The 27,230-nt window shown below is 41.3% G+C and overlaps 1 protein-coding gene and 3 non-coding genes across 4 annotated transcripts; 3 read left to right on the top strand and 1 right to left on the bottom strand.

Annotated features, from left to right (window-relative positions):
* The first annotated feature begins 677 nt into the window (after nucleotides 1–677).
* Nucleotides 678–3,280, top strand: LOC148671480 (uncharacterized). The gene is made up of 4 exons (XM_088631052.1): nucleotides 678–697; nucleotides 2,279–2,879; nucleotides 2,981–3,096; nucleotides 3,172–3,280. Exons 1-4 carry the CDS (start codon nucleotides 678–680, stop codon nucleotides 3,278–3,280), a joined length of 846 nt encoding a protein of 281 aa, XP_088487178.1.
* An 11,281-nt stretch (nucleotides 3,281–14,561) lies between these two features.
* Nucleotides 14,562–14,643, top strand: trnas-gcu (transfer RNA serine (anticodon GCU)). Its single transcript has one exon. It is a non-coding gene; the product is annotated as a tRNA-Ser (tRNA).
* Nucleotides 14,644–19,728: 5,085 nt separating this feature from the next.
* Nucleotides 19,729–19,800, bottom strand: trnaa-ugc (transfer RNA alanine (anticodon UGC)). Its single transcript has one exon. It is a non-coding gene; the product is annotated as a tRNA-Ala (tRNA).
* A 3,900-nt stretch (nucleotides 19,801–23,700) lies between these two features.
* Nucleotides 23,701–23,794, top strand: trnai-uau (transfer RNA isoleucine (anticodon UAU)). Its single transcript has 2 exons — nucleotides 23,701–23,738; nucleotides 23,759–23,794. It is a non-coding gene; the product is annotated as a tRNA-Ile (tRNA).
* The last annotated feature ends 3,436 nt before the right edge of the window (nucleotides 23,795–27,230 follow it).

Below are 27,230 nucleotides of genomic sequence, written 5' to 3' on the forward strand. Positions count from 1 at the left end.
TCTAAACGGTGTTTGCATTTGTTTCCTCTTTTACTACTGTACTAGAGCAGTAATATTTCTAGCGGTGGAAGAACATGGTATCACAGGCTGACAGCAGGAACACGTGGCCACAAGCTGCAGTACATTGGTTTGGGAACAGCAATAACTTTCCTGTGGAGACAGGTGCGCCGGTATTAATACAGCGCTTTCGAGCGGAAAGAGTTACAAGAACTGACTTAAACTTACCAGTTATGTTCAATAGCTAAAAACACAAAACCAACCTCTTCAGTGGTTGAATCTAAATAACAGAAGCCAATGCTGCCATCAAGGAAAAAAAATCCTGAGTTATGTAGTTTTGAGACTAAATATCTGACTTTCAGTTTGAAGCGGTACAATGCATTCTAGGTCACATTCGTTATTGATTCAGGATATATATGAGTGTGCGAATGGTTAAAACTGTGTTTACATGAGCTACAAACGGTAACATTTTCATTGCGAGAAGAAAGTCAGTCGGTGCGCATTTCTCAGCATGCACATTGTCAGGAAAACTAATCCCACAGTGCCAGCAAACCTTTCGATAGCCTGTAGGTACTGTCATTGCAAATGTAACAGGTTGTTCATACACACATATGATATGGTTGCTATCTCGTAATTAGGAGATAATTTGGTATTTATTAATTAAGATTTAGGTGGCAACAATGCGCGACAATGCGCTTCCGCAATAAATCATAGACTCTGCTTTCAAAATAGCTGCACCAGGCACTTGGACACAGATAAACACAGGGATTTAAAATTCAGGAATATGAATGGTCAATTTCTTACAGTTGGGTTTTTACGTTTTCTTATTTAGCGATTTGTGTATCAATCTTTTAACAATTCATTAAAATGCTAACAATATGTAAAATAAAAACAACAGCACCGTTAAATGAAGGGGAGACAGGTAGTTTTTTTTTTTACAATCAGATTCCAATCTCTAATGCTGTGTGTGAGAGCTTAGGTAACTTTCCTTTTCTCACATTTTCTGACGACTATTCCAAAGGGGCACCCTGTCAACTCCTAATACTTTTCAAAAGTCTGCCTGCATGTTTGATTATTGTCGTTTTATTTAGAAGAAGTTCAATATTGATCATAACTTAAGAAAATTATGATCACGAATAAAAAAAAGGGGCTAAAGATGTGAGTTGCTCTTGAATCAGAGCTGGGTGACACGGGCTTCTGTTCTGATATGGTTGTACGAGAAGCAGGAGGAATCGCTTCACTCCTATGGAGCATTAGCTGAATCAGGAGGGAGACATTTCGTATGCTCGTGCATATGTTAACGCATGACCTACATCGTAAAACTAAATTAAAAACTAACATTAAGTTGTCAAAGACATTCATTTATATACAAACAAGAGACAGACATAGCAATGGTTCTACATTAACTTGTTCTACACTGATGAGACTAATTGAAATGTATGAAAGCCCGTTTCTGCCAGGGAGTTAAAAAAAACGCGCTATGGTATCGCAGAATTCCGACTAAGTAACTCAAAATTGCGACTTGGTAACTCAGAACTCCGACAATGAAATATGGGCTATTTCGAAGTCGCAAATGTGAGATCTAAAGTCAAAATTCTGAGTTTTTAGGTCGCAATTCTGAGATTCTAAGTCACAATTCTGAGATACCGTAGTGCGTTTTTTTTACTCCCTGGCGGAAACGGGCTTCCATTGGTTCTCAGTGCTGCGGATCAAAAGCAATCTCTGGAAAATCAGACAAATTATTGTCAGATCATGTCAAAAGCTGATCAGTATTTCTTTACTGGGAAGCAAAGAAATGCTTGTATTACACATTTTAATATGACATGCAATTACACATGAAAAATAGTAAAATTATTTTCATTGCGGTACATGTTGATAGAACAGCCCCCTCGATAAAAGAAAGTGTGGACGGACGTGTCGCATGTTCCGTACTCTGTCTGGCAGCGAGTTTAACACACTGTCCTTGGAAATTAGAAACTAATTGAACAATAAATTAATCTGAGCAAATTTTACACGTGTGGGTGATTTAATTCTGTCGAAATTGCGTGGAACTCCTCCGCTGAGCTCAGATACACACGGGAAAGTGTTCAGGCGGCTTCACGGAGTCCCGCCTCAGACTGAAAGCAGGTTCTAATTAGACGCTGAGAACAATCCGGGTCTTTGTATGTAATTGATTGTGTTGATTGAGCGGTAGTGTGACCATGTGTGTGGTAGCATAGTCCTGCTAGTATAAAAACCTAGTCACCGCGTTCACACTTTATGCTCTTTTGCTTCAACACAGTTTGGTGGTTTACTTGTCTTACTTCTGTAGCAGTTTAGCGGGACGTCAATTTGGCAATGCGTTCGTTTCTCTTTGTGCTGTGCCTGTGCGCAGGGGCCGGGCTCCCCGCACTGATCTCTGCCTGGACTCTCGGGAATTAGCGCTCCAGGCCGACCTCCCGGCTCTTGAAGACGCGGCCCAGTCGGAGGACTTTAGCCTGGCAGATGGGCCCTCCGAAGACCTGTCTGCAAGCGAGAACGACTCGCAGTCCTTGGCTCCCGACTTTCGCCGCCTTCCCGTGTCCAGAGACACGTACTCGCCCTACTTCGACAAGGAGAAGATGAAGCCCGAAGCCGGCAGCCGCCCCTTACCCGCCTACATCAAGAGCGTCCTGTTCCCTCCCCAGCGAGGGCGGCAGCCGGCTCGCCCGGCCATCGGGGGCACCCAAGGAGTGGCTGTGTGGTGCGACTCCAGCAGGATGTACGTGAGGGTCAGTCGGCTCGTGTTCGGCTTCAGCTGTCGGCCATCGGAGGTGACCTTGGGCAACTGCAGCGTCAGCCGAACCACACGCAGTTACTTCTACTTCATCTACGGGCTTCACGAGTGCGGCACCGAGCGATCGGTAAGCGGGTCTTCATCTACATGCAGTGTATCGATGTGAGCTGTAGGGCTAGTGTCGGGGTTGCCTTTTCTGGGAATATCCCTTCCTCTGTGACCCTGCAGGTTGTCCAGGGCCACCTGGTGTACTCCAACACTCTCCGCTATGCCCCACCCTCCTCCAGTGCACCTGTGCATCGCTTCATTCCCTTCTCTGTGCCAGTCAAGTGCTCCTACAACAGGTAGGCAGGGCTCTGCTGCTGCTGAGAAGCTGCTGGGAAAGTGACCAGAAGCCCCTCATCCCCTCTGTCCTGCAGGTTCCACTACTCCTACAAGGTTGGCTTTGTCCCCACGTGGGCCAGGAGAAGGACCTTCTTCAAGGACCTGAAGAACAAACAGTTTTGTGCTGCTTACCACCAACTGTAAGCTCCTTGAGTGAGTGGCTCCTCCTGCCTGCAGGGGGTGCTGTGTGCAGGTGTAATGCTCTCGCTCTCTCCTAAGGATGAGTACTTCCTGGGTCAGCCCATGTACTTCTAGGCCACTGCCTACTTTGCCACAAGGCTGCTCAGCCTTCTTGCTCTACTGATCCATTGTCTGCTTTTCCATCCATGATCTAGATGTGAACCAGACTGGCAGCTGTAGTGCCTAGAGCTGCCAGCTTGACTTCACTGATGGCAGAAGGTCCTTCTCTGTCCCTCTATTGGCCTTGATCCCTTAATGCTGTGACTTTCCCTCTTGCAGCATGAAGTGACTGAGCTGTACATGCACTGTCATGGCTGTAGCTCCTGCTAAAGCAACACCAGGGACCAAGTCCTGCACCTACAACAGGGAGGCTAAGAGGTACTTCTGCAAGGAGCCTGCTGAGGGTGCTCTGGGACATGCCAGGTGGAGGCCTCACCTGTCTTCCTCTCCTCCAGGTGGGAGGAGCTGTATGGTGACCATGAGGTCTGTGCCTGCTGTGAGTCCAGGTGTGCTGGCAGCTGGAATGAAGGTGGGTCTGGTTCTCAATCCCTTGTGGATGCATCTCTGCCCAAGAGACAACCATGCTTGGACAACTGAGGAATGATCCCATGCTGGACAAAGGGACTGTTTAGATGAGTCCCATAGTGATGCTACTCTGGGTATAGCGGATCCCTCACTCCTGGGTGCTGCTTGTCCACAGGTACCAGGAGCCTGGTGACCAGCAGTCGGGTGGCTGTGGCACCAGTAGAAGCTCCTCTGGATGTGGGGGCTGACTGGACTGAGGATGAGGAGGGAGACCCTCGGAGCTCCAGTGAAGATGCTGAGAGCACCAGTGAGGATGTGGAGGGAGCAGAGGACTTTGGAGATGTTGGCCAGTGAACAGGTAGGGTCTGGCAGGAGGAGCTCCTCTAGGGGTGGGTGTCCTGCAGTTCAGCTGGATTGTTCTCCTTCTTCCTCCCCAGGTGCCTGAATGAAGGCTCCAGCCTGGCCCTTGTGACTCTCCTGCCTCCAGTCGCCTTGTAATGTCAATATCACAATAAAGCTGTGAAAGACCCTTCTGCCTGCCCTTGTTTCTTTATGGTTTATAGGTTTGAATTGGGTGGAGGAATTCAAGGGAAGTGAGACCCATTAATAAATGGAAGTATTTGTGGGGGTTCCCCTTTCAAGAATGCTTCCCGTATTGCTGCCAATGAGGGCTGAAAATGGCTGGAGTAATAAAGTGTTGTAGTGGGGGAAGATGGCCGCACTATTCCTTGGGCAGGGCATTGTGACTTTTTTTTTACTGGGGGAGAGACAGGTGTTCAATATACTGGAAATCCTCCCGTTTCCTAGAGGGGTAGTGCTTATGGAGTGTGAGTTGCTACTGTAGTGCTCAGTAAGAGTGAGATGTGGTGTCCTATTCTAGGCTGCACAAACTGACTAAAAGAAACACAAGGAAGGAATTGTCAACAGGGGCTTGGTATAAAGTAGGCCTTCCCTTCCTTAGCAGAGGAACAATACTGGTGCACAAACATCAGTGAATAATGGTACAGTTAGAATCTCGGAGGTCTTGTCTTATGGGTGTTGGTTTTACAGCAGTGGTAGTGGACAGTTATGAGAAGTATTAGGATTGAGCTGGAGATCCCAGCCCTTGAGCCGGAAGACAGGTGCTCACAACCACCTCTACCAGCAGCACAGACTGTGTAGATTGAGACTGAATGCTTACTACACAAAGCCTCTCCACTGTTTCAGTGTCCCATGTCATGAATTTCAAGTGAATCCTAGTCTTCCTTTGTGACTACCTATAATTTGCATAAATCCTGCTGGCCCACTAACACTGTCAATTTTTAGCCCTACTGCAGTGCCCTATTAAAGTTTCAAGGGTTTAGGATAAACTATTTTATATAATGGTTCCAAAGGTGGCTTGTCAAAGCACTTGACATAATTACAATAAGAATACACAGGATAAAACAATTCAAACGGAGGAGACCATTGATGGCGGTACTAAGAAAAGTAGACGCAGAGTGGTTAAGAATGGAACCAGTTCAGTAAAGGCTCTTCTCCAGAACAAGGTGTTGAGTCTGAATTTGAAGGAGTTTAGGGAAGGTGACTCTAGTATCCTTGGGGAGAGAGTTCCAGAGCTGGGGGGCATAACAGCAGAAGGCCCTGTCACCCATACAGTGTAGACGGGCTTGGGGGACAGTTAGGAGACTAGAATTAGAAGAGCGAAGGTTATGATGTGGGGAGTAGGGTGATAATAGATTAAACTGCAACTGAAATGTGAAGGCACGTTCTACAGTTTATGCAAGAAAGGGTAATGTTAGGCTTTTATGGGACTGGGGAAGTGGCAGCACTTTTGAGGACCGTTGGTACAACAGCAGTGCTCAAGGATTCATTTCTAAGATTGAGGACAATGGGTTATATACCCATCGTTCTTACCAAAGGATCAGAGACCTTTTGCTATATAAAAAGACTCCTTTCCACCACTAATTTATTCAGGTTTGGTTCATTTGGGTTTTATCAGTTAAACATTTAATATTGTATGTCAGTTTGTTGATGCCTGTATATCACAGTGATCTGCACACACACCTTTGACTGAATATGGGCTGCCAAACCTCTCCACCAAACTTATGTATCACGGTAGGTACACAAGAAGTTTATTTTTAATAACAGGGTTGTTGGTGCCAGTAGTCAGATTGGGTCAATTGCAAGGTAAGAACAGCATCACATTAACTGGAGATGATCCAGAGATTAGCATGCAGCTCTGTACGCCAGATTAATACCGATTTGCAACTCGCTCGTCTGCTGACTTTAGTCCCCTGCTCAGTAATCACAATGTTCCCAATTGCAATGAGCCCAAGGAAACAGCTGCTGCTCTCTAGAGGACACTACAGGACAGGACTAAGTACAATTCCTGCAATAGACTAAGCAGTTTAGTGCCAAACTAATAGAACACTGAATCCTATGGGACAGTTCCGAATGTAGTAACATCTTAATACTGAAATCATATCGTAAACACCTCGTGATCTTAAGAATCTGTCGCTGTTAAAAAGTATTATAATAATAAGCTAAAATTGTACTGGAGCCACAACACAGTGGACTTGCAGCTCCTGTCCTGATCATACAGAAAGATGTCATCACTATAACACCTGTTAACAAACATAGCGCCTGCAGTCTGTGAAAGAGAGCTCTGAGGTAAATATTCCTTGCAGGGAAGTGAACTGAAAAACAGACAAATACATCACTCAGATGAAGAGCAACGACTGTCGCTAAAGAAAGTGAGCGAGGGTACACCTATAGTAGTTCATCCACAGAAATTCAAACATAAATTTGTGACGCACCAGAGTACCACAAAGCTAGAAGCGTGCCTTCAACTGGAGTATTGTAGCATGACTATTTATAAGTAATATTAACTTATTCCAGGCGTTCATCTGGTTTAAGAATACGAATCGAGGTGAGGCTTCCATAGTACACAGATGGAATAGTGGACGGTGGGCTTTTAATTTTTTTTTTTATTTAAACACCAGAAATACAAAAACGAAGACAGAATATGAAATAAGATACAGAAATAGACACTTCACATCCAGAAGAATTCACAATTATAAAAGCTGAAACTTATTCTTTTTAAATATTTCCGTTGTATGTCCTTTTTTACTTTAAAAAGAAACTCTTCTTTAGCTCAGCTGGCAAGGCCTGGGTTCGAGCCAATGCAGTGAGGCACGAACTAGGGTGGGAGCGGCGAGGGCACAAGCCCTAGAACCCGAATCCGTTATAATAACAAAAGGACAGACAATGAAATACGGGTTATTTCGAAGTCCCAAATGTGAGATATAAAGTCGGAATTCTGAGTTTTTAAGTCTCAATTCTCAGTTATTAAGTCGGAATTCTGAGATACCATCGCGCGTTTTTATTTTTACTCCCTGGCGGAAACGGGCTTCCATAGAAATGGTCAGATTCAGAGCCATTGCAGTTCGTGCTAATTAGAACAACGCCAGTACTGAACCCTCAGCACCGTACTGACTACTGAGCACAAGTTCAGCTGCTCGCCAGCTTTGTTACGCACAGTTTTGCATTGCTATTGAGCTCAGAGCAGGAGCTGATCTTCAGACAGTACCGTGTTAAAAAAGCAACATGAGCCAGGCAGGAGTCAAACCTACAATCTTCTGTCCCGAAGTCAGATGCGTTATACATTACGTCACTGGCCCTAATCTTACGGTGCTCAACTGCACCATAGTGACCTCAGCGCCACTACTAGTAATACATCGCCCCCGGCCAAAATTGCTTAGTAAAAAAAACGTTTTTCTATACTTGTCTGTTTAAAAATATTATATCTTAAAAAAAGACAAAGGGTTTGTGTGTCGCGCTAAAGTTTCGATTCATTTCGAATGCAAAGAAAAAACATTTTCTTCCAAGAAATCATAAATGTGTCTCATCCTTCATACTATAATTCTCTCTTGTAGTAGTAAAGCATTTTGAGTCAAACCGAACAATATATTAAAGGAACAAGTAATAGGTTTATTCCATGCTGAAAAGAGAAGAGAGAAAATACAACGTTTCAGCTGTGAAACCTTCTTCAGGTTTGTTTTCTCTCTTCTCTTTTCAGCATGGAATAAACCTACAATATTACTTGTTCCTTTGCAGATACGCATGCTGACGTAGCTACCCACCTGAATATATTAAACGTTTTATCTATACGATTAACATAATGTTCTCCTGAATAACTACAGTAAATAACAAAGCCATAATAAAAAAAAAATATTTACGAATTTTAACTTTTTATACAGTAAAGTTTTGTTGTGAACATGAGCCCTGTTTATCGATATCACCAACACAGTTCTGGATTTTATTCTGCCTTCCTATGGACATATGAATTTTCTTTCACACAACAGCTTGCATGTGTGGTAGCTTATTAGCGCCAGGGAGAAAAAGAATATTGTTGGCTTTTAAATGAGAAACCATTTGCGTTTATACAAAATCACAATGCGTTGTCCCAGACATTGGGACATCCTCTGTTTAAACACTTGTCGTTTTCTCTAATATTGGCTCCTGTGCTTCGGTCCATTTGAGAGAGAAGACACTGAAAAAGTCGTGTGAAAGTGGATTTTGCACCTGCGCCAGTGCTGTAGTGGTATCATACAGACACCCATACAAATCCATCACACGTTGGAAGCTTTGGAAGGCAACGTAAAATATTGCTCTGTCCGTTGGTGGATTAGGTATGCATGCTACATTTCAACGTAAAATGCAATGTAAAAAGATCAAATTTGATTCAAAATCGATTAATGTAAAAACCGATAAAGCTCATGTTTTTTATCTAGTTTTATCTATATCTATATCTAGTTTTTCAAAGGTCTTAAAAAAATGTTTATCGCGATTGTGAAAGTTAGAGAAGGTGTACCAGTGCGTGCCTTTATATCGCCAGCTTCAGTCTCGCCTGTAGCTGCGAGAAGGTTAAAAGCGTACAAGTGATCTGTCTTTCGTCAAAATAATTGCTGGAGCAGCAGGACGTAGAGTACAATCCAACAGCGGTAGATGGTGCTCGGGTAAGAGCTAATTCTGTTTTCAGCACAGGGAGCAAGAATGAGCTCAGTCTGGCTCCCAGCAGAATCCATTCTGGTTTGGTTGCTGTCAGACTGTGCATCTGAGGCTTTTTGGATCGCAACGTGAAAAAAAAAGAACAAAAAACAATTACTCACATCGTGTTACTTCTACCAGAGGAAGGGAAGATATCACTTGAAAAAAATCAGAACTGAATATTTGGATCCGGGGCCACATACTTATCAAATTATTCAAATAATAATTATTTAACTATCAGATTGTGTTTCTGCAACATTTCGTGCACAGTACGCCGTATTTAACAATAAAACAAGAGTCACAACGAGGCCTTTACACGCAGTCTGGGGTATTTTCCCCTTTTATATTTTTGCCACTTTATATCAAACCTGTTATACTCCCAGAAGTGCGCAGTAGCTTGTACTTAATAAAAATATACAATCCACCGCTGGTATAAACAGATGTGTGCCATGTCTGCCTTTGTAAGCATTTGTTTCAAAAATAAGTTCACAATATGTTAAAAACACAAAAAGCACAAACTTAATAATACAACGATACAAAATCAAAACCAAATCATAAAGACAATTAAGTACCTATCCTTTGAAAACAGAACACCTTTATATCTACAATAAAAATGTGACATTTGTATCTACTTTTGAATTACTGTACAAAGCAGACAGAGTAGTCCCTGAATTCAAAGATTTGATCTTGGCCAAAACAAGACAATCAGACGTGAGCTGAATTCGGAACAAGAGCCTCTGCTTCGTCAATTATTGAGCTTTTGATCAAAGTCTGAGTAAAAAAAGATCGGCTATTTTAACTGTTTGAATGAAATACACAGTTACCCGCACCTTCCTTCGAGCCGGAGTCAAACCGGCGACCTAAGAATCCCCTCTTGTTTCCGCTACAGTCCTCCGCTCTACCTACTGAGCTATCAACAGATGTCAGGACTGCTCTCTGGCACATACTGTCCAATGTAGTGAAATGTTCCGGATGATTTAAATCCCAGATCGACATTGTTTCCAACTCGTTTCCTTAGTCTTGTTTACCTTGAATTTAAGCCACAAACCAGGATTCTACTGTATAAACTTCCGGAGATATTACAAAATGTTTGATGGAGCATCACTCATTCCAGGCGGAAATTAACTCCTTTTCTTTCTCGAGGGATCATATTAAACATTTCATTTGGATCGAAAAGAGGATCACCATGAGACACAAAACAAACTGTTTCATTCTGTCTTTATTAGAATCTGTATCACAGCTAATGCATGTAAAGCCTTTAGTATGCGAGAGTGAGAGTTCAGTTATGCCAGGGAGTGTGAGAAAAGAGAACTGAAATTTAGTAAATTAATATTTAAATAGAGTGTAAATCTTCAAAGTGTCACTGCAAAATTATTACAGGGGTCTACCAGCTGCCGGACGTACTTGTTTTGGGACTATTTCCAATAAGTACCGCATTAGTAGTTGTGTGTCCTTACTGGTATCTTTTAAACATTCGGTTAAATACAAACGGGACAGAGACACAGTAATAATCTGATTTTAACGTGTCCTGCATTTTAACTTACTGAACAGATAAATTGAAATGTTCTGATTCAGAGCCCCTGCAAATTAGAACCACAACAATACTCCTGAGTCCTGAGCACCACACTGAGCACAAGATCAGCTGGGCTCTGACTTGTTCAGCATGACTTCTTGTTGCAGTTGAGCTCAGAGCTGGAGATGATCTCCATATTCTACCACACTAACTAGTCTTAAAGGTAGTACACAGTACACACTTTTTAAATACAATTTAAAATATTACACAAAGGCTGTAAAGCACACTCTGAATCGATCCGAATATTTGATTTCCGTGATCCGTTTAGGCAACAACAGGCAACGTGGCGCTTCTCCAGCAAAGCATTTCTCAGTTTTGTGACCTACTGGTGCTTTTAACACAATGACTTGCTTAGCTTGTCAGGATTGGTCTAAGGTGACAGACTCAAGGACTCCTGTCTTTTCATTGCTTGGGTGTTCTGCTCTCTCAATAGACACGTGGGTTCAAATCCCACTCCTGCCAGCTGTTCTCTTTTCCCTCTCTTGCATTTTTCCAGTCTTGTTGTGCTCACTGACAACGACAGGAAGAGGAAAACGGAGAAACCGGTTTGTAGGCACATGATGGGCAGTGAAATGCTTCATGAACACTTACACGTTATTAGCAGAAAGTCAAATAGGCTTCGATTTCTGCCTTAAGAACTGTTTGGGCTGCCTGTAATCGAGTAAAGATTTATGGCCAATGTATGCATTCAACGGTGAAAGACCGAAATATAAATCCAGAAGAAGATTTATTAAAACATATCATTGTCCTTGCGGTTTCTCCTGTATTTAATTAAATGTGGCATTGTGAAATCAACCTGTAGCCCTACGGAATGCAGAGTGACAGCGGCAGGAGCAGAGAGGATTATATCAGAGCTTGAAAAGAGAGTTCGAAAATATAGGCAAATTTATTTATAGAACATTTGATTTAAACTTTCCTATCTGCTCGGCCTTACTGAAATATTTGTAGCTGTATTTCATCTTCTATTTCTATACTTTACAGTAGATAGTGTTTAGCCAGAGAAGAGAGATACAAGCGCTATACCCCCACAGCAGCCGCCGATTCCGATAACCTTAACTAAGGCAGGAAGATCAGTTTCTGCTGGAGACAGCCGTTTTCTGAACTGTAAATCTCCAAAACAGGCTGGAGATGCTTTGTTTCCGGGTTCAGAGGTCATATAAGAAAAGACTCAGCGAGCTGCAGGCGCGGCTCATTGCTCTGCGCTCCCCGTGAGTAACGCGCGTGTCCTTCCTTCTTTATCATCTTCATACACTCCTCTCAAACCACAGAAAACTCCCGGAATATTTCAGTGAACTGCTACTGGGTCTTTCTTTCCGAGATCACAGGCAGAAACAATAAACACGCTGAAAACAGGAAGGTATTCCTGATAGTAGTGGGAAATGCGCAAAAAGAAATTTCCTAAAATCCAATAAAGTCCTGTCACGTTCAGGTACTATTCTGATGTATATGAACAGTTTTGGCACAGTTGTTACAACAAAGAGACAATTAAGCTGTTCTTATTTCATTCGAGCTGTAGTTTTGAAAGTGTTTTTTTTTTAATTCTCTAAATAATACAAAACACAATCACTCATCGTCAGCGTCTGAACATTGATATTCCTGAATTGTAAGCCCGGACACAGGCATCGCGAAATTCGTGCAAGAGTCACATGCTGGCAGGCAGTTGAGAGAATATGATGCCTTTCAGGGACCGAATATTAGACAGTGTCATCGTGCAGAGTTTATTCCTCCTCTGGCGCAGTCTTTGCCTCGGACCACCCCTCTTGGCACATTTGCGCTTTATTTTCGATTTTCTGTATAGAACACCGAATATCTTGAGGAAGTCTGGCAAGCGAAGACTGCTGGATTATTGAGGTGCAAACATTATTTCAAAATCAACATCCTCTGCTATTACCGTTGCTCCTTTGATAGTTTCTTCAAATTCCTGATCTGACCTTCAATATTGAGGGATATTGAGCATAAAACCATACAAATTCAGGTGGGTCTGCGTCAGCATGCGTAAGCTGCAAAGGAACAAGTAATAGGTTTATTCCATGCTGAAAAGACAAGAAAGAAAAAAAAGTTTCGGTCGTGGAGCCTTCTTCAGGTGTGCTAAGAACACCTTCTCCACACCTGAAGAAGGCCCAATGCATGAAATGTTGTTTTTTCTTCTCTGTTCAGCACGGAATAAACCTCGTTCCATTGCATACCATACAAATTGTAGCTTTCTTTTGATCGCCAGTTTTATTAAAATGCCAGCTTCTTTTACAGTTAGTTTAGATGTTTTGCAAGGTGTAATATCCCCCCTCGCATCCTCAGCTAAAATATTTTAAAAGTACAACAAAATTACATGATATTGAAACAGCACTTAGATTAACATTTATATTCAAATTAAGGTAAATATACGAAAATATTAAAATACAGCTCCGTCTTTTTGCTCTTCAAGTTCTCAAACAATTTTGCACTGTATTTTAAATTACTTTAGCTGAGGATGCAACGGGAGTATAAGTGAATTCTCCTGCCACCCATTGAAACACACTTTTCATGTCCAAGGAGATCAATGTGATAGATAGATACTTTATTGATCCCGTGAGGGAAATTGCAGTGCAACAGCAGCTTAACACACACAACACAGCCACAGTGTAACGAATTATATAATAATAGTACAATACATACAATACAATACAAGAGTTACTCACAGTCCGGACACACAAGAACAAACTAGAACAGAACAGTACACAGAAAATCGTATCACACATATGAATATAAATATAGATGTAGCTATAGATATAAATATAAATGTATTGCACAGGTCCCTGGCATATATTGCACAAAAAATGGTTGTAAACGGGAAAAAGAAAAAGAAAAAGAAAGAGAACAGATGTAGCAGTAGATGTGTAGATGCGTTTAGTCCAGAAACAGGTCACTGTCGATGTTGCCTCTGCCAAGACGCAAGGTGGATGCGTTGTACAGTCTTATGGCAGAAGGCAAGAATGACCTCCTGTAGCGCTCCCTGTCGCACCGTGGATGAATCAGTCTATTGCTGAATGTGTTCTTCATTCCTGCAAGCCTGTCATAGAGGGGATGGGAGAAGTTGTCCATGATGGCCTGTAGTTTGGACATCATTCTCCTCTCAGCCACTACCTCCAAGGGGTCCAGGTCAGACCCAATGACAGAGCTTGCTCTCCTGATGAGCTTGTTCAGCCTTTTGGAATCCACTGCTCCAATCCCAGAGCCCCAGCACACCACTGCGTAGAAAATGGCACTCGCTACCACCGACTGATAGAACATGTGTAGCATCTTACTACACACATTGAAGGACCTGAGCCTCCTCAAGAAGTAAAGTTGGCTCTGTCCCTTCTTATAGATGGCCTCGATGTTCTTAGACCACTCCAGTCTATTGTCGATGTGGACTCCCAGGTACTTGTACGAGTCCACCATCTCCACGCCACTCCCATGGATGTAGACAGGAGTAGGTTTGACCTTTTTCCTCCTGAAATCTACCACCAGTTCCTTTGTCTTTGTAACATTCAGTTCCAAGTGGTTCACCCCACACCACTTCACAAAGCTGCTGACCAGTCCTCTGTACTCCTCCTCCTGCTCACCCTTGATACATCCCACAATTGCAGAGTCATCTGAGAACTTCTGCAGGTGGCGTGACTTTGAGTTGTACTTAAAGTCCGAAGTATAGAGGGTGAAGAGGAATGGAGAAAGAACTGTCCCTTGAGGTGCCCCTGTGTTACTCACTACCTGTTCAGACACACAGTTCTGAAGTCTCACAGACTGTGGTCTGCCTGTCAGGTAGTCAGTGATCCACGAGGTCGTGGAGGCATCGACTTGCATCTCCTCCAGCTTCCTCCTTAGAAGTAAGGGCTGGATGGTATTGAAGGCACTGGAGAAGTCGAAAAACATGATCCTTACAGTGTTGCCAGCCCTGTCCAGGTGTGAGTAGCTTTTCCATGTGCTTTCTGTGTACAACAGGGTGTCCTCTACACCCGTCACTGAAGCACAACACACGCTTGGCTTGACATCACTCAAGCAAAATAGTGCAATGGCAGGTGGAAGAGGAAAATGACCCTCAAGATTGGAGAAAGATTATCATCTTGAGCGCGCCAAATCATATGCGAAGGGGCTGATTTTCTTGACGAGGTGGCCGAGTGGTTAAGGCGATAGACTGCTAATCTGTTGTGCTCTGCACGCGTGGGTTTGAATCCCATCCTTGTCGGTTTGTACTTTTGACTTGTGATCCGTTTCTAAGTCAGGTTTGTGGACTTTTGCTACCGTAGTAGAGCAGTAATATTTCTAGCGTTGGCTTAACATGGCTTACAGCAGTAGCTGACAGACAATAGTCTCTTAATATTTAGGTTACATTTATGTTTTGTACTGCTTTCACCTGATATTAATAGTAGTCTTGATGAACGATTTAGGGACATGGTGCATCTTGAAAAATGTTCTTGTTAATTTCAATTTTGAAAAACTGCACTCACCAGAAGCTGAAACGGGGCGTGTTTACATAATGCACAATGCAATAGCAACGTTTGGAGTTGAATCTTGCTACGAGTTACCTGTTACAGGAGGCGTTTTAGGACTTTTTTAGCTCAGATAATACTATCAATTCATCTTACATTTCTACTACATCAGGATTAGCAACGTTATCTTTACCTAGCACTAAATGTAGCTTGAAATAAAAGTAAATTTTAAAATATATGTAAAAGTAAATGCTTTTCCATATATTGTAACTTTGTGGTATTTATAATGTTTATCTGAGGATGCAAGGGAAAGTATTATACATTGCAAAACATCCAAGACAAAGGTAAAAGAGGCTCATATTTTAATACAATTTTCGATCAAAAGAAAACCACACTCTGTATGATATCATGGTTAATATCCCAAGATATCGACGTTCAGTTGAAAGATTTGAAGAAACTCTCCAAGAAGCAACTGCAGTAGCGGAGTTTTGATTTGAACCGATGTTTGCACCTCAATAATCCATTAGTCCTCGAAAAAAACAAAGACAGGGATGTTTTGAGTGTCACCATGATCCTCTTCTCAATCCAAAAGAAAGGTTTTGTATGATCCTGATCCCACTAGAAAAAGAGTCAATTTCGGCATGCACTGATATCCCTTCAAACGTTTTGTAAGATCTCTGGTAGAATATACAGTAGAATCCTGGTCTATTTCTTCTACTAAAAGAGACTATGGGAGTGAGTATTTGATGTCGAACTGGGATTTAAATAAACAGAAACACTACATTGGGCTACGCGTATGACAAAACGTGTGGGTTTTGAGTTGACCTTTCCATAGCTCAGTTGCTAGAGCGTAAAACTGTTTCAAAAAGCAGCGAGCGATTGTTATGTCGCTGTTTTGAATCCGGCTCGAAGGATGGTGTTTACTTGTTCCTAATTAAAAAGTGAAAATAGCGAATTTGTCTTTCACGTTCTTTCTTTTACGTTCACCGAAAGCTCAGCAAACAGAGAAGCAGAGGCTCCTGTTCTGATCTATCCTCACGTCTGATTGTCTTGCTTTGACCTTTAAAATGTACACTGTTGACCGTTCACTCTTCCTAACACAATTAAAGACCTGCGGAAAAGACTCGCTATCGGGAGTTTAGTTCAGTGGTAGCGTGCTCTATGAAGCGTCGTTTTCAATCGCCGGCGTCTCCACTCTGGATTCTTTTAAAACGCGATATCTTTCCTTCCTCTTGTGACTTCCCTCGTGTGTGAATTTCAGGGACACATAAACTCTTTGTCTGAATAGACAAAAGAGACATTTTTTAAACCAGACAAATCGAAAGACGTAGTAATTATAGACACGTACAAAACACGTGAATCTAATTGAGACCATGTTGACCGGGGCGATGTATTACTAGTAGCGACTATGAGCTCACTGTAGTGCAGTAGAGTAAGAGGATAGTAGGGACAGTGGTGCAATGGATACCGTGTCTGATTTTGGATCAGAAGTTTTTAGGTTCGATTCCTGCCTGGCTCGTGAAGCTTTTAAACCACGCTACTCAACACTGTCACCTAGTGTGTGCGGTCCTACACAACCTTGCTATCGACTGGATGAGTCTCCAGTTCATTCCGCCTGTTTCACCACCGTTATTGTTGGACCACAGCCACAGATATGAGAAGACATACTGTTCCGAACAACTGTCTTAAATAATCACGTTGAAAAAGGTGACTAAGTTTCTTTTTCTTTAACGTAACCTTACATTTGCCTATAAAGTTTACACTTTTTTCTGTAGCCACAAATCCCCAATAATTCTGCTGTCTCCTGAGAAACACGAGTATAGAGTTAAAACACAATAAATAATACCACAAATCTATTCAGTTAACACCCAGATGTGACAGGGGTGACTTGCACCCCCTTTAAATATGTATTTCTTTAATTTCAGTTCTCTTCCCTCCCCAAGATACCTGCAAATTCACTATCACATAATAAAGGCTGTACATGCATTACCTGTAATACAGCTACTAATAAAGATATCAATTAAAGTTAATTATTAATAAATAATACTATTATTCATAAAGACATGTATTCATAAGATTCATCATAAATAGTTGTGGTGTCTGGAAAGCAACTGTAGTTAAATATAGAAAAAAGAGTTGTAGTTATTGAGGTAATTTCAGGTAGAATGTAAGAACTAAAGTTAACTAGTCCCACAGTAATGCGTGGGGTCCTATCAATAGAAAAAAAAATATTTGTATCCTGAAAATCCAACAACCACAAAAGGAGAAGTATTCTGGGAACATAGGTAAATCCCTGTAGTAGTTGAACAACTATAAAAACAAACAAAAAACTTGAAAACATAAAGAAAAAGAACATTAAAAACATATCTTGGAAATAACAAAAACACAGAATCTAACTGTGAGAGCTTTTTCAAATTTTTGGTACTGCATTGTGCTCCTCTCGTCTAAGAAGATATCTCGGTGATATCTTTCTAAGAAAATAATTGCCCGGTGATATCGACTCAGGTACTCAGTTGTTACGTGCTGTAATTCGATACATGCAAAGCATATGTATTCCCTCCAATTATCAATAAGGTATTAAACATTACATGCCACTTTTTGTCTAGCTGATGTTCATGTTGGATCAGTGAGAAAGGCAAGCCTGGTTGTGCTTGAACCAGCACCTTACTTTAATTTTAGTCCCAACCTGACTACACTAAGCAATTGTTCCACAGAGACTCCAACAGGTTGGTTTTCTCCATTTACAGTTTTTGGGAAAAAATAATCTGCATTTTTAAGCAAGATTGTATTTCAATTTTCACAAATTGTAAGTATTTCTTGAAAAAAGCTGTTTCAGAAAGAAAGAGTAGACAGGAATAGTCCAGTCAGTAGAATATTGAACTTCTCATCTCAGGGTCCCTATTCAGGCGGCTGATTTTCTTGCAACTACTTATTCCATGCTGAAACGAGAAGGAAACACATTACAGCAGAGGAGCCTTCTTTGGGTGTGATACAGAATAAACCTTTATTTTTTTCTTCCAAATTAATTTAAACCTCATCTCCAGCACCTAAACTCGTAAGTTGCTTTCAGTAGCTAAAGACACAGACCATACTGCTCCAGGTGAGGTTCAAAACCACAACCTCAGCATGAGGGGGGGCTTTTCTTACAGATATATAACATCTCCAAAATAAAAACACACCAGGCTGTTAAGAGAAGCGATTCATAACAACAGGAGTAGGAGAATGACAAACCAAGGAATGAAATTCATTAAACAAAAAAAAATGTTTACTTCACAGACTAATGCGTTATAAAGCATACTCCTGTGGAGCAGAAAAGAAAGAGCACAAGTCACTGTAATAAGCGCTTTTAAGCATTTTACACGTATCTCCACAGAATAGAAGCCAGGAGGATCAGACTCCTGATCCTGGAGGTTGAAGAGCAGCTATTGGTTTTATTTCCACCCAAGCTCTCAGTTCCTCAGCCGGTTTGATGATTTAATTAACTGTATAACTGTTATCAGACTCTGTTTAACTGTATATTTATAAGACATGTGGGAGATGCTGAATTCCAGGGCTGGTGTGGAATCACACACAGACAGGTCTTCTGTGTGATCTGAGTCTCACTGCTCAGAGCTACAGACTGGTCAACTAGTCACTATTGTAGACAAGACCATCGGTCTGCTGCTGCTGATAATCATATTACACTTATAAGAGTGGCAATACTGCTGTTCATTAAATAAGTAAAAATAATAATATGAGATAATCACATATTGCTCAATTGCAATTGTTAAACACTTCTGACAGAGGTTTGGAGGCTGACTTACAGTAAAGACACTGAATCAGGACAGTAATACTGAAGGGCTGGAGGTCCTGGAAAGGGTTAATAGAAGCTTCTTGCTCCTGACCTGGAACAGAGCCCACAGCTGCCAGATCAGTGACCCCTGAGCCCAGTTCACAGAGAGGGGAACCAGCCACAGCCTCACAGTACAGCCTGGCTTCCTGTGCTGGACGAGCTCAGAAGAGCACAAACCACAGACTCACTGCAGAGTCTGACCTGCAGCTCCAGTGAAGCTCTGTCTTATAGCACCGCTTTTAGGCTGTATTAACAAGGACTGATTTTTATAAGAAATCATCATATAATTGCTTTTTCAAACTGACTCTTGCACTTATGCTCCTGCTGCTGCAGTTATTATGGTGAGGCTGTAACACAGGAGCTCTGCTATATTGTACAGGAAAGTTTAAATACAGCATAACTACTAATACTACTACAGCTATTACTACAACTACTCCTGCCACTGATACTACTGCTACCTACTATTACTATTAATACCTACTACTAATATTTTACTGCTCCTCCTACTACTACTGCTACTACTACCTATAAGAATAAGGAGGAGGAGCTGAGATTTGTCCTCACTCTGTTCAGACTGGGGGTGTATTAGTGTTTAAGTATCAGTTCAGCTCCACTGTGCTGTTAGAGAGTCTCAGTCTCACAGTCAGCTCCACTCAGAGAGACACTGGGGCCACAGCTGGAGGGGCTGGAACATCTGTGTGGACTGGAGCTGCACAGGGACAGACTCAGGGTCTGAGGGACTCAACTGGAAGAGCTGCTGTCCATCAGGCTCAGTACAGAGGGGACAGTCACTGCTGGGCTTTTCTTTCTTTTTCATTTAAATTATTATGCTCTGCTCGCATCCACAGGACATCCAGTTCTTATTCAGTCCACCTTGTCTCTGTATTCCTGTGCTGACCTCACTGCCACAGTGGATGAAACAGTGATTTTAACTAGGAAACGTAAAACATGAGCAAAGAGTTCTCACTTAACAGAAGATTGCGATGTGAGTACTGTAATATAAAGCACCTGGAGATGCCAGGAATCGAACCCAGAACCTCACACATGCAAAGCATGCGCTCTACCACTGAACTACATCCCCGACGGAAAAGGGAATCGCTTTCCTTTAGTTTCAAAGTCTTCAAAAAACTCGCAATGTAGGAGTCTCAATAGTAAGAGAACATAACTGTCGCCAGTGATTCGTATTCTTGCATATCCTGCCTTGTTTTTGCTTGCTTGGTACAGCCCCCCACTCCATGGTCTGATCACAAACAGATCGGGTGAGCTGTCAGTCCAGGTTGGAAGTAACGTTCGAAAGCACTAAAAATCTGACTTTGGAACGAGAAGACCGTGTTTTTTTAAACGAGTAAACGATAAAATAATAATAAGACTATGTCAAGTTCAAGTTCAAATTCAAGTTTATTGTCATTATACTCATATACAGGTATATGGTATAACGAAATGCTATTTAGCTAGCTCTCGGACATAAGTAGTACAAAGAAAAAAACACAGAGACAGAGACAACAGCCGATGTGCAAAAAACAACAACAGGCAGTGTGCAAAACAACAAAAAGGTAACAGGTTATGTGCAAAAACATGCATCAAAAGAATGAAATAAAGGGATAGAAATTATGGGGAGTGAGCTTTTGACATGTATGGTAGAGGTAGATTTTCAATGTGTGTTTGGGTTTTTGGTAAGAAAGAAGGCACTGTGAGGTTCAGATCATAGGTGAGAGGTGAGGTGAGAGTGAGAGAGGCTGGGATTTTAATAGTTTGATAGCGCGGGGGTAAAAACTGTTTCTGAGTCTGGTAGTCCGGACCCAAATGCTCCGGTACCGTTTTCCATGTCATGCTAAACGCCACAAATTGTGTTTGTTCAGTCGTATTAATCGTCCTAAAGTTACGGAAAGTCGGATGTAACTGGTGCAATCAGCACCCATTCTTCTGGATAGTCGAGCGGTTTAAAACAGTAAATTCACAGCTTCGTGTCTTTTAAGCTTTGTGTTTCGCTATCCAAATAGAGGCACGGGTTCAAATCCCACCCGACAGTCAGGCGTTTTACCCTGTCTTCTTTACCTGCCTTTACACTGTTTCAGTCTTGTTGTGCTCGCTGATAATCACTGTACGAGGAAAACGGAGAAACTACTTAGCAAAAACATAACGGACAGAAAAAAGCTTCGTAAACACGTGAATGTGATTAGCAGCAGTAAGGTATGCATTCAAATGTTTAAGGCTGATTTATAAAAGCAGCAGAAGAAAGGTGCAGCACAATGCAATTTGTGAGAATTTGTGGGTTTTTATACTGCTTGGACTTCTTTCAAGCCTATGAAGTGACCCCCGTTTTATTTTCATTTTCAAACTTCAGAACCGAATAACAAAAAGGTTTCATGTGTGACAGCATTCCGTTGCAAATACCGTTTCCACGATGTATTCAGCGAGGGGAATGAAATATTTTAGTGCTGGCTCAAATGCGAGGAATTTCAGAAAAACCTGGAAAAGCAGCGCTTGCAGTAAATGACAAATCTAAAGCGTGTAGTCAGCATGAACAGAACAACACAATGCTCTGTAAAAACGATCTGAAGCCGCAATTACTCTTTTATCTCGGGCAGTTCATTCCGATACGATGTTTCCGCAGAATAAATGAAATGCCGAACTCCAAACATGTTGTTGCCATTATTGTTACTCCTGCTGCTGTAGTTTTAAGCTTTAATCAGTGGGTATGTAATGTTGTAAAGGGGCTGGACTACTTTGTTCAGTCCAAATTCCATTATGTGAATGTATGCTTTTTTAATATAAGCATTAACAACACAATGCGTGCTCAAAAACCGTTACTTATTAGCTTAAGAAGCGGCAGTGTTTTGACAAAGTGTGGTATTCGAACAGTAAATGCTGAAGTGTTTAATACTTGCTTGTGAGCAGATCTCCCTCGATTTAGACAAACTCTTGTTCGTTCGATGATTTCAGATCAAAATCTGAATCAAGTGGAAAGAAAGCTGAATTACACTGGGTACTGGGTATCACTGTTATGCCATCAGGTCATGCTAGGAGGATTGGGGGCATCAAATTGACACAGAGGGACCCAATGTGGGGGCTGAACCCACAGTTCTGAGATTAAGAGATTCTTGCTCTATGGACTGCGCCTATATAACTCTTGTGCTACAGCAGTAATGTTTCTGGGTGTGGATGAACATGACATAATAGACTGACAGCAGGAACACGTGGCCCACAGGCAGTGACAGTATCGCTATATTTGGCTGCAGTATATTGTGTTGAGAGCAGCAGTAACTTTCCTGCAGAGATGGGAGTGCCTTTAATACAGCTCTTTCAATCAGACAGAGTAACAGGAACTGACCTAAAGTTTCGGCTGTGGATCCATCTCCACATGGGGGAAAGAGACAGTAAAATAGCGATGAAGAAACAGAAAGATTTGTGCTCGCTGCAAAGTAGGAAAGAGGTGGTCAGACACTTAAAACAGCTTGGTGATAATTTGCAGCGACAGTTTTATGTTATTTAGTACACGGATTTGTTCCTTAAGATGTGTAATTTGTATGTTGGTTGTATGAGAAGAGTTTTTACTAAAGTCCTGTCAATTGACAGTGGAGAGCTAGCTGGTGCACATCTTCAAGAAGACTCTCTTTAAGGCGATTACAAGTTTCTCGAACAAATCTGTGTCATATTTTTAAAATAGTTTAGCTAATGAGCAACGAGAGTACAAATGAATTCTCCCACCCTCCATTCGAAGATAAAACTCCATGTGCGAGTCTAAGTTTCCTTGAAGCTACTGATGTTCGTCATTTTTGGACATTCCTGGTGATATTGACTAAGAAGCTCAATTTTTACGTGTTGTAGTTCAACATGTGCAAAACATTCGTATCCCCTGCAAATATCGGCAAGGTCAGTGATATTCTCAACAATTTGTGCCATTGCAATTCGTGCAATTCGTGCCATACTTTTTCGAAATGTATTCTGACATCCCAGGATCAGAGGGTCATATTTAAAATACTGGTGCATTAAAATTTCTTGTACTTCAGGATTTTGATAGTCTGTTACATTGTCTTTCACACGTCGGTGTCAGAACTGTGAGACATTTTCATAATCGAGGGGAAGGCCGTAGCAATAAGCAGGAAGTGCAATCACCTTTTCCCAGTGTAAGTCCGTGTTGTGGTGAGTTTTTAAATTTGGTTTGCGATTTTCTGAAATCTATTCCATACAAAAATATAATTTGGACAGTCGCTATTTATTTGGATATTCCCTTTCAGTGAAGATGTCTACAGTATTCCAGCTGGATTAGTACTGATCGAAGAGAGCCATCTACAGGCGAAAGGCGACATAACATCACAGCAGCAGCATTTAAGGTGGAACGAAAAACGCGAATAAGAAGCTGGCGAATAAGAAGCCAACTTCAGCCTCGTAGCAGACCATGGGAGGCACGCTCAAAATAATCGCCTTTCCCAGTACTTCAGAGTCTTATTTAGATCGCTTCACTGCAATTTTATTTGATTGATGGGAGATGTGAAGCCATCGAGCCTGAACTGCGCTTCACATTGAAATTGAAGCCATTTCTCATGCTTTCTCTCAGTGTCGGGGCTGCAATTGCGTGTAAAGGAGGCGACTTGAAAATGAAACGTGTAATCACCTTACAGAGGGTCTTCACAACGGGGTGCGTCAGCTAGTTCTCCATTATTGTCACTTTACTGGACGTCTGAAGAAACCTATCTACAACGAAAATACAAACTGCACAGTTTAAGGCACATGAAGAGAAATCCGTGTGCTGATTGATTCAAAAAATGTCGCTACAAATAATCCGCCGGGTTGATTTACTTTTCCGACCACCTCCCTCCGTCCCCCTTTGCTGTTAGCACAATTCTTTCAGTTTCTTTTCTTGTATTTTCCTTGCTATTTTACTGTTCCTTTTCCCCATGTGGAGATGAATCCACAACCGAAACCGTTTTCACCCTGTGTTTCTGCAGCGTCAGTCTGTATGAGGAGTACAACTTGCTCAGCTCCAGTGGCGCAATCGGTCAGCGCGCGGTACTTATACAGCAATACACAGCGGAGTTATGCCGGGGTTGTGAGTTCAAGCCTCACTTGGAGTACTGTCTTTAGCTACTGAAAGCAACTGTCGAGTTTAGATACTCTTAGGTATTTGATGGAAATAAATTAACATCAAACGAACAAGTAAAGGTTTATTTCGAGTCACAATCAAAGAAGGCTCCACAGCTGAAACGTTGTGTTTACTTCTATTTTCAGCATGGAATAAACCTTGACTTTTCCATTTGCAGCCCACGCATGCTGTCGCAGCTCCCTACTTAAATTACTATCAGCTGTTTACCTCCAGCTGACCTGTACATAAATATATGAGAGGTCTACTGAGACGAGAGGAGCACTGAAGACTTGAAAAAGCTCTCGCATTAGATTCTGTGTTTTTGTTGTTCCTCAGATTTGTTTTTAATGTTCTTTTTCTTTTGAAGTTGTTGCGTTTGGTTGTTTTTTTTATAGTTGCTAGACTACTACAGGGATTTACCTAGGTTCCCGGGAGACTTCTCGTTTTGTGTTTGTTGTGTTTTCGGGTTACAACTATTTTTTTTTTCTGTTGATAGGATCCCACGCATTACTGTGGGACTAGTTAACTTTAGTTCATACATTGTACCTGAAATTACGACATAAACTACTACTCGGTTTTCCTTTTTTTTATAAAAAAAAGGCAAAACTAATGTTTGTTTCTCCTTGCTGCTGATTGGTAGCTACAACGGGTCAGTTGCAACAAACTGGCTGCTGAAATTTGTCAGCAGCTCTGTAGCAAACCTGTTCTCAATTGCAACAAACCTAAAATAACAGCTGCTGCCCATTAGACATTACTAAAGTAGGAGACTAAGCAGACTAAGCGGAACAATAGATTACATTGGAACTGTCCTGAATGTAGTGGAAATAATATCGTCATTAAGTAATGAACAATTGCTTTCCAGACACTACAATTATTCACAAGGAATTTTATCAATTCATATTTTATTAATAAAAGTGTAATATCTTAATAATGAAGTTTAATGTTATCTGTATTAGTAGCTGTATTACAGGTAATGCATGCACAGACTTTATTATACTATAATGAATTTTCAGGTATCCCGGGGAGAGAACTGAAATGAAGGAAATACATATTTAAAGGGGTGTAAGTCTTAAATGTGTTCTGTCACATAGGGGTGTTAATTGAATAGATTTGTTGTATTATTTAATATGATTTGACTCTACACTTGTATTTCTCAGGAGAGAGCATTAATATTGGGGATTTGCGGATACAGAAAATAAGTTGTACTATACAGGCAAATGTATGGTTACCTTAATGAAAAAAACTCTTATCATTACCCTTTTCAACATTATTATTTAAGACAGTCTTTCAGAACAGTATTCTCATATTAGTGGCTATAGTCTAATGATAAAGGTGGTGAAACAGGTGAAATGTGCGGAAAGAATTGGAGATGGAACAGGAGACTCATCCAGTCGATAGAAAGCTTGGGTAGGACTGCACAAACACCGTGCCAGTGTTTAGTGGCATAATTTAAAAACAATACGTGGTTTAACAATATCAACTGCTCTACTGTGAGCTCAGCTCCACAACTAGTAATACATTGCACACATTTTCAAATTAGATACATGTGTTTTCTACGTGTATGTAATTAGTACTTTTTTTGTTTTAACTGATTTAAAATAGAATATTTATAAAACAGACAAAGGGTTTATGTGTCGCGCTGAAATTCACACACAAGTAAGGAAAGATATCGCGCTTAGGAAGAAATCCAGAGTGGAGACGCCGGCGGTTGAAAACAGCCACATACATACGAGGTACTGTACTGTATGTGCTCTACCACTGAACTAAACTCCCGACAACTACTGTATCTTTATCTGCGGCACTTTGTTTTAGGAAGAGTGAGGAGTCTACAAGCCTAGAAAATGTTAGAAGAATTCAGAACAAGAGGCTCTGCTTCACCGTTTACTCAGCTTTCATTGGACAACTAATTGAATGACAAATTTTCACTTTTTGATTAAAGAACATAAAAAACACCTTTCTTCCAGCCAGATTCAAACCAGAGAACAAAGAGTTCCCAGCTGTTTCCACTATATTCCTCCGCTCTTACAACTGAGTTATCGAAAACACAGGAAGCCCACCTTTTGTCTTACATAAAGCACAATGTAGTGCAGCGTTCCTATTTATTTAAATCCCAGTTCGAAATCAAATCTCATTCCCATAGTCCTGTTTAGTTTGAATTTAAGCAGTTAACCAGGCTTCTACTGTATACACTCCCAGAGATATTACAAAATGTTTGAGGGACAACATTAGATATAGAAATTGACTCTTTTTCTAGTGGGATCACTTTAAACCTTTCTTTTGGATTGAGAACAGGATCATCGTGAGATTCAAAATACATCTGCCTTTTCTTCTTTCAACGACGAATGGATTATTGAGGTGCAAACATCAGTTCAAATCAAAACAAAATTGTACTATACAGTACTTCTGTTTCAGCTACCAAAATTTAGCCTTAGTTGTAAAATTCCATGTTAATATTCAATATTAAGTGGATTTAAACATGTACAGTAGAGAAACAGATTAAATCTCTTCCTCCCTGGGCCACTTGCCTGCTTCTCTCACTAAACCAGCATTCCGTCTCTTCACAGCTGTTCCAAGACCCTCTTTCTGTCACACCTCTCTACATCTATTCTGACTTCACACCTCTTGATTGGACTCTCTTTCTGTCCCCTGCTCCCGCCTCTCACTCCTCCTCCCTCCCAGCCTTTGTTCTCCCACTACTTTACCTTTTCCTACTGCCCTGTCTCTCTTACACCTGAAGAAGGCTCCACGGCCAAAACGTTGTGTTATCTTTCTTCTTTTTTTCAGCATGAAATAAACCTATCAGAAGTGTTTGACTGACAATTGAGCAATATGTGATTATCTCTTATTATTATTTTTACTTATTTAATGAACAGCAGTATTGCCACTCTTATAAGTGTAATATGATTATCAGCAGCAGCAGACTGATGGTCGTGTCTACAATAGTGACCAGTTGACCAGTCTGTAGCTCTGAGCAGTGGGACTCAGATCACACAGAAGACCTGTCTGTGTGTGATTCCACACCAGCCCTGGGATTCAACGTCTCCCACACGTCTCTCATGGGGAGTCTTATAAATATACAGTTAAACAGAGTCTGATAACAGTTATACAGTTAATTAAATCATCAAACCCACAGAGGAACTGAGAGATCGAGTGAAAATAAAACCAAGAGCTCCTCTTCAACCTCCAGGATCAGGAGTCTGATCCTCCTGGCTTCTATTCTATGGAGATTCGTGTAAAACGCTTAAAAGCACTTGTTATAGAGACCTGTGCTCCTTTCTCTTTCTCTTCTGCTCCACAGGAGTATGCTTTATAACGCATTATTCTGTGAAGTAAACATTTTTTTTTCTGTTAGTGTTTAATGAATTTCATTTCTCGGTTTGTCATTCTCCTCCTCCTGCTGTTATGAATCACTTCTCTTAATAGCCCGG

This window comes from Lepisosteus platostomus, chromosome 5, assembly GCF_059453375.1.
Source record: "Lepisosteus platostomus isolate fLepPlt1 chromosome 5, fLepPlt1.hap1, whole genome shotgun sequence".
Taxonomy (NCBI): Eukaryota; Metazoa; Chordata; class Actinopteri; order Semionotiformes; family Lepisosteidae; genus Lepisosteus; species Lepisosteus platostomus.

Coding starts and splice junctions, on each gene's coding strand:
- LOC148671480 (XM_088631052.1), top strand. CDS start 678: ATGCGCGACAATGCGCTTCC. Junction 698..2,278: donor ATGCGCGACAATGCGCTTCC/GCAATAAATCAT, acceptor GCTTCAACACAG/TTTGGTGGTTTACTTGTCTT. Junction 2,880..2,980: donor AGTGCGGCACCGAGCGATCG/GTAAGCGGGTCT, acceptor GTGACCCTGCAG/GTTGTCCAGGGCCACCTGGT.